Source organism: Zosterops lateralis (assembly GCF_965231275.1).
Source record: "Zosterops lateralis genome assembly, chromosome: 30".
Taxonomy (NCBI): Eukaryota; Metazoa; Chordata; class Aves; order Passeriformes; family Zosteropidae; genus Zosterops; species Zosterops lateralis.
The window spans coordinates 1,596,267-1,603,185 of record NC_139790.1 but is presented as its reverse complement, the minus strand read 5'-3'; the positions used below and the strand labels follow the sequence as shown (position 1 = coordinate 1,603,185).

At 64.1% G+C, this 6,919-nt stretch overlaps 2 protein-coding genes across 2 annotated transcripts; one reads left to right on the top strand and one right to left on the bottom strand.

Moving 5' to 3' along the window:
- Positions 1 to 882: 882 nt before the first annotated feature.
- On the bottom strand, positions 883 to 2,346 carry LOC310920535 (surfactant protein C-like). The gene is made up of 5 exons (XM_083880567.1): positions 2,057 to 2,346; positions 1,814 to 1,966; positions 1,587 to 1,727; positions 1,367 to 1,477; positions 883 to 1,174 (listed from the first exon to the last, which is right to left on the bottom strand). Exons 1-5 carry the CDS (start codon positions 2,099 to 2,101, stop codon positions 1,073 to 1,075), a joined length of 552 nt encoding a protein of 183 aa, XP_083736693.1. The 5' UTR covers positions 2,102 to 2,346; the 3' UTR covers positions 883 to 1,072.
- Positions 2,347 to 3,207: 861 nt separating this feature from the next.
- Positions 3,208 to 6,919, top strand: LGI3 (leucine rich repeat LGI family member 3; the record flags this gene model as incomplete). Its single annotated transcript, XM_083880563.1, has 8 exons — positions 3,208 to 3,476; positions 4,276 to 4,347; positions 4,732 to 4,803; positions 4,898 to 4,969; positions 5,059 to 5,130; positions 5,585 to 5,754; positions 5,834 to 5,998; positions 6,099 to 6,919. The coding sequence occupies exons 1-8, from the start codon at positions 3,256 to 3,258 to the stop codon at positions 6,917 to 6,919; spliced, it is 1,665 nt and encodes a 554-aa protein (XP_083736689.1). The 5' UTR covers positions 3,208 to 3,255.

The following is a 6,919-nucleotide window of genomic DNA, read 5'->3' as shown; positions in this document are numbered from 1 at the left end:
AAAGTGTCACCCCCCCTGGAGTTGTGACACCTCCCTCTCTGCTCGCGGTGGTGATTTTTGGGGACAACACTGAGTTTGCAGCTCTGGAAAGATCAAATCAACTTCCAGGGGTCTTTTTTCCTGTTTTTTTCAGTGCAGCACTTGGAATTGGTCCCAAGGGTTGCTCCCAGCTCTTGTGGGGCAAGAGGGGCTGGAATGGATGGGAAAAGGGAGGGGATGGGGATGGGGGGAGCTGGAGCAAGTGGATTGTGGTGTCTGTGGGTTTGGTTCCCACTGGGGACGTGGCACAGCCCCTCTGTCCCCACCTGTACGAGGAGGGGACAGGTTTGGGAGCGTTTTCTGAAGGTCTGGAAGGGCAGAGGTTCCTCTTTCCACCTCACCCTCCATCCTCCAAACTGGGAGGGGCACAGATGGGGACACTGGGGGGACACAGATGGAGATACTGAGGGGACAGAGGTGGAGACACTGGGGGGACACAGGTGGGGACACTGGGGGGACATGGATGGGGACACTGGGGGGACATGGATGGGGATGCTGGGGGTACACAGGTGGGAATACTGCAGGGGCACAGGTGGGGACACTGAGGGGACACAGATGGGGACACTGTGGGGACATAGGTAGGGACAATGGGGGGACACAGGTTGGGACAATGGGAGCATCATGTGCAGTTGTGCTGCTGTCCCCGTGTTCGATCCCCTGTGAGTTCCTCTCACCCCAACACTCGGGATCCCCCTCCCCACCCTGCCCCCCACAAGGCCACACCGCTGGGACCCCATGTCCCTGTCCCCAGCACCCAGGAAGGGCAAGAGCACCACTCTGGAGAGGGGGGCACAGGCTTTACTTTGTTGACAGAAGCAAATCCCAAAGCAAATCCCACTTTTTTGTTGTTTTCTCGGGTTTTTTTAATGGCAAAAGCAGCGGGAAAGCTGCGGTGACAAGTGACAGCAGATGAAGCAACCCCATGGCGGGGTGGCTGTCCCCGGGATGGGGACAAGGAGGAGGATGAGGAGGAGCAGAGATTCTCGGGTATCCTGCAGAGGGGACAGTGACATCCCCATCTCGCTGTCCCATCCTACACCCAGAACACGGGCACGGCGCTGCAGAGGATGTTGATGGTGGTGCCCAGCACGGAGCGATCAGCCAGGGCCACGGCTTTGTCCCCAACATCCTCACCCTGCAGGACAGAGAACTGAGCAGTGTCCCCTGCAGAGGGGACAAACCCACATTCCCCCACGTCCTCACCCTGCAGGACAGAGAACTGAGCAGTGTCCCCTGCAGAGGGGACAAACCCCCAGCCCCACATTCCCCAGGGGTCTGGCTGTGCTGATCCCTCCATCCCCATCCCCTTGAGGCTCTCAGCACTCACCTGCCGGCGCTGGAAGGTCTCGGTGACATCGTCCAGCCCAGGAAAGTTGTCCTTGTCCACTCGGGTGATGTAACAGGTGCGCTGTCGCCAGGACCTGTAGCCCACCAGCAGCTGTTTGCAGACAGACCCCACTCAGCTCAGCTCAGCTCAGCTCAGCTCAGCTCAGCTCAGCTCAGAGCCCTCCTGCCCCCATCCTGGCCGTCCCCAGGTCCCCACACACCTTGCTGTAGTCATAAACCACCGTGGCCGAGGCGTTGAGCCCATCCCGCACCGCGAACGTCCCTGTCCTTTCCTTCTTGCTCATGGCGAGCTGCTGGGGGGTCCCTTGGCCGTCCAGCCCTTGGATGGTCATTCTCAACACCTGAGAGAGGGGTCAGGGAGCTCTGTGAGGGCTCAGCTCCAACCCCACAAAGCTGCGGTGCCATCCCAGTCCCATCCTGGCCTCACCGTCTCGGCGTGGGACTCGCTGAGGTGCAGCCCCAGCAGGAGGAAGGTGACGTTGACCACCACCAGGGCCACCACCACCAGCGCCACCAGCAGCAGGAGGCTCTTCAGCTCTTGGGGGACACAAGACAGGCGAGGTGGGGACTCCGTGTACCTCTGTTGGGGACAAAGGGGACACTTGGCTGAGCTGGGGGTGGCAGTGAGGGCTCAGCCCCACTCTCAGGGTGGGTTTGGGGTGCTCCTTACCGGAGGTGCCTCCTCCATCAGCGCCTCTTTGGAGCTGTCCTCCATCTCTCCGTGCGCTCCTGTCCCTTTGCCAGCCCCGTCCTGGGGGGATTTATAGGATCCCGTGTGGCCAGGAAAGGCTGGGGCCACTCCAAACTGCCCGGATGCCACTTGTGCTGTTTGCTGAGCGCGGAGAAGAGCCAGGGAGGGGACAAAAAACCTCCGAGAGCCCTTCCCTGGCAGCGCTGGGGGGATTTATAGGATCCCTTGTGGCCAGGAAAGGTTGGGGCCACTCCAAACTGCCCAGGTGCCACTTGTGCTGTTTGCTGTCCCCAGGGAGGGGACAAAAACCACCGAGGGCCCTTCCCTGGTGGATTTGGGGGTGCCCGGGGGGATTTATAGGATCCTGTGTGGCCAGGAAAGGCTGAGGCCACTCCAAACTGCCCAGGTGCCACTTGTGCTGTTTGCTGTCCCCAGGGAGGGGACAAAAACCTCCGAGAGCCCTTCCCTGGTGGCTTTGGGGGTGCCAAGGCAAACAGCGGGTGGTTCCCACCCTCCACACCCAGCCGGGGCTGGAGGGGCAGGAGAGGCCCCAGCACGTCCCTGGGGGGGCTGCACCCCGAGTTGTGCACGGGCAGCTGTGTGTGCTCCCCCGGGGCGGGGAAGGAGCTGGCTGGGCTCATTGTTCCCGCGGGCACAGCGCCAGGGACGGCGCAGATGGACGCCTGGCCTGGGAGATTTGGGTGCCTGGGACGGACGGGTGGCCGGGCTGGAGGGGGTGGGTGCCCGGGGGGCTGCGGGCAGGGAGCTGAGCTGGGGGAGCCACCTCGGGGTGGGGGGGTCACCCCTGTCTTGTCCCCCTCCAAAAAAGCACCAGGGTGGCCGCCAGTTTGGTGTGGAAATTTGGGTTTGGTCACTGTAAAGGAGCGCGGACAGGCGTGCTCAGGGATGCTGGAGCTGTCACTCAGCTGCATCCCTCCCTCCTTCCATCCCTCCCTCCTTCCATCCCTCCCTCCTTCCATCCCTCCCGCAGCAGCAGCGGGCATGGTGCATCCCTCCCAGCCGCCCGCAGCCGCCGCCGCTTCTCCTCCACGCTGAGATTCCCCCCGGGGAAAACAAAATAAAAGAGGATAAAAGGTTTTGTTTTTTTTTTTCCACACAGCTCCCCAGCACAGGGGAGCATCTCCCGGAATCCAACAGGGATATAAGGCCGGGGAGTGATGGAGCTGCGGAGAGGGAGGAGGATGCTGAAGGACCAGCTCCCTGCTCGCCTCCTCCTCCTCCTCCTCCTGGCCGTGGCCTGGCTCTGGCGGCCGGCGGAGGGGAGGAGACCCCCCCGGCCTCCCCCTTGCCCCCCGAGCTGCTCCTGCACCCGGGACACGGCGTTTTGCGTGGACTCCAAGGCTGTGCCCAAGAACCTGCCCCCCGAGGTCATCTCGCTGTGAGTAGCCGGGGTGGGGACAGGGATGGGGACAGTGTCACAGCCCGGGCTGGCAGGGGCTGCTGGCTGTCCTGGAGGGGCAGGGACATCCCTGTTGTGTCACATCGGGGGGGAAAAGCGGGGTGGGGTCGGTGTGGGGGCTCTGGGGGAAGGAAGGAAGGAAGGAGGAGGCGAGGCTGGGGACAGCCCGGGACTTGTCGCCGTGTCCTGCGGCGCTGGCACACGCAGCCATCCATCAGTGCCAGGCGGAGCAGCGCTGCCGCCTGTCCCCGCCGCGACCTTGGCCACCAGAACCCCCCAGGGGACACTGCTGTGACCTTGGGGACCGCAGCCTCAATTGGGGGGGGGGGGGGGCACGACTCGGGGTTGGGGTCCTGTCTCCCCCGGAGCCTGGCACAGGGACAGATGTGATAGATGTGGGTGTTTACACCTGTGTGCGTGTCCTTACACACCCGTTTGAGTGTGTTTACACACGTGTGTGCACATGGCCCCGGGCCAGGGGCTGCCGCAGGGCGTGGGCAGCCCGGGGTGGCTGCCAGCCCCCTGCACCCGGTGTCCCCTCACTGTCCCCACACCGGGCACGGTGGCTGCTGGGGGGTCCCTGTCGGGGTGGCTGCCAGCCCCCTGCACCTGGTGTCCCCTCATTGTCCCCACACGGGGCACGGTGGCTGCTGGGGGGTCCCTGTGTCACATCACGGGCTGTGCTGGCAGGCAGAGGTGACACAGAGCTGGTGCTGGAGGGGGTGGCAGTGCTGTCACTGTCACTGTCCCCTCTGCTGGAGCTCCGTCTCTCCCGCAGGACCATGGTGAACGCAGCTTTCACAGAGATCCGGGAAGCAGCTTTTGCTCACATCCCCTCCCTGCAGTTCCTGTGAGTCCCCCGTGTCCCCTGGCCTGGTATTCCGGAGCTCCCCTGGGTGCTCCCCCTGCCCAGCCCGGCCTCCCGGAGCTCCCCTGGGTGCTCCCTCTGCCCAGCCCGGCCTCCCGGAGCTCCCCTGGGTGCTCCCTCTGCCCAGCCCGGCCTCCCGGAGCTCCCCTGGGTGCTCACCCTGCCCAGCCCGGCCTCCCGGAGCTCCCCTGGGTGCTCTCCCTGCCCAGCCCTGCCTCCTGGAGCTCCCTTGGGTGCTCCCTCTGCCCAGCCCGGCCTCCCGGAGCTCCCTTGGGTGCTCACCCTGCCCAGCCCGGCCTCCCGGAGCTCCCCTGGGTGCTCACCCTGCCAAGCCCAGGCTGACCCCTCTCCCCTCTCTCTTTGCAGCCTCCTCAACTCCAACAAGTTCACGCTGATCGGGGACAACGCCTTCGCAGGGCTGTCGCACCTGCAGTACCTGTGGGTGACACGGGGTCAGGGAGGGGACAGGGAGGGGACAGGGAGGGCCAGGGGATGCTCAGGATAGCCCCGTCACTGTCTGCTCCCCTTGCAGGTTCATTGAGAACAACGACATCCAGGCGCTTTCCAAGGGAACCTTCCGCGGGCTCAAGTCCCTGACACACCTGTGAGCACCTGGGGGACACTGCGGGGGTGGCCTTGTCCCCTCATCGCTGTCAGGGATGTGTCATCTCCGCAACGCTTCTTGTCCCCCAGGTCTTTGGCCAACAACAACCTGCAGACTCTGCCACGGGACCTCTTCAAGCCGCTGGACATCCTGAGTGACCTGTGAGGCTGCACAGCACCGGGGACACTGGGGACACCAGGGACACTGGGGACACCAGGGAGAGAGTGACATCCCAGGGATGGGGGACTGGGCTGGGGGTGACTGGGTGCCATCCCTGGCAGGGACCCCAGGACATTGGGCTGGGGAGAGGGTGACATCCCCATGGGTGCTGGGGGTGACTTGGTGCCATCCCTGGCAGGGTTTGTGGGACGCTGGGCTGGGGAGAGGGTGAGATCCTGGTGGGTGCTGGGGGTGACTTGGTGCCATCCCAGGGCAGGGACTTTGGGACACTGGGCTGGGGAAAGAGTGACATCCCAGGGGTTGGGGCTTGGGAAGGGTCCTGTGTGCTGGGGGTGACTCAGTGCCATCCCTGGCACAGGGACCCCAGGACATTGGGCTGGGGAGAGGGTGACATCCCGGTGGGTACTGGGGGTCATTCAGTGCCACCCCTGGCAGGGACCTCCGTGGCAACACGCTGGCCTGTGACTGCAAGATCAAGTGGCTGGTGGAGTGGCTGGAGAACACCAACACCACGGTCCCCGCCGTCTTCTGCAGCAGCCCCGGGCAGTTCGAGGGGCAGCGGATCCGGGACCTGGCGCTCGGTGACTTCCAGTGCATCACCACGGGTGAGGCACCACCATCACCTGTCACCTGTCACCTCACTTTGGGTGCTCAGCCCCTCACTGCCACCTCTCCCTGCTCCAGATTTTGTCATGCACCAGGTCCTGCCCTTCCAGGCGGTGTCGGCCGAGCCCTTCACCTACGCCAGTGACCTTTACGTGGCCCTGGCACAGCCGGGGGCCAGCAGCTGCTCCATCCTCAAGTGGGACTACGTGGAGCGCAAACTCCGCGACTTTGACCGCATCCCCGGTGAGGAATCGGGCTGGGGGTCCCCTCCTGGGCTGGGACCCTTTTTGGGGTGAGCTGGGATGGTCACAGCCCCAGAGTGACCCCGGTGTTTTGGTGTCAGCTCACTCAGCAGTGCACTGCAAGCCCATCGTGGCTCAGGACCAGCTCTACGTGGTGGTGGCTCAGCTCTTTGGTGGCTCCTACATCTACCGCTGGGACACGGCCGTGGACAAGTTCATCAAGATCCAGGACATCGACAGCCAGAAGATCCGCAAGCCCAACGACATCGAGGCCTTCCAGATCGAGGGCGACTGGTACTTTGTCATCGCCGACAGCTCCAAGGCGGGCTCCACCAGCCTCTACCGCCTCAACCAGAACGGCTTCTACTCCCACCAAGCCCTCCACGCCTGGCACCGCGACACCGACGTGGAGTACGTGGAGAACGACGGCAAACCCCGGCTGATCATCTCCAGCAGCTCTCAGGCCCCCGTCATCTACCAGTGGAGCCGGGCTCAGAAGCAGTTCGTGCCTCAGGGCGAGGTGGGCGAGATGCTGGACGTGCAGATGGTCAAACACTTCAGGGCCAAGCGGGACCAGTTCCTGTGCCTGAGCCGCTACATCGGCGACTCCAAGGTGGTGCGGTGGGAAGGGCAGCAGCGCTTCGTGGAGGTGCAGACGCTGCCCTCGAGGGGCTCCATGGTGATGCAGCCCTTCGCCGTGGGGCAGCGGCAGTACCTGGCGCTGGGCAGCGACTTCTCCTTCACCCACGTCTACCTGTGGGAAGAGGAGAAGCAGAAGTTCGCCAAGTTCCAGGAGCTGTCGGTGCAGGCGCCGCGGGCGTTCCGGGCCGTGCCGGCGGCCGACGTGCAGCTGCTGCTGGCGCCGAGTTTCAAGGCCAACACTCTGGTGTATCGACACGTGGTGGTGGATCTCAGCCTGTAG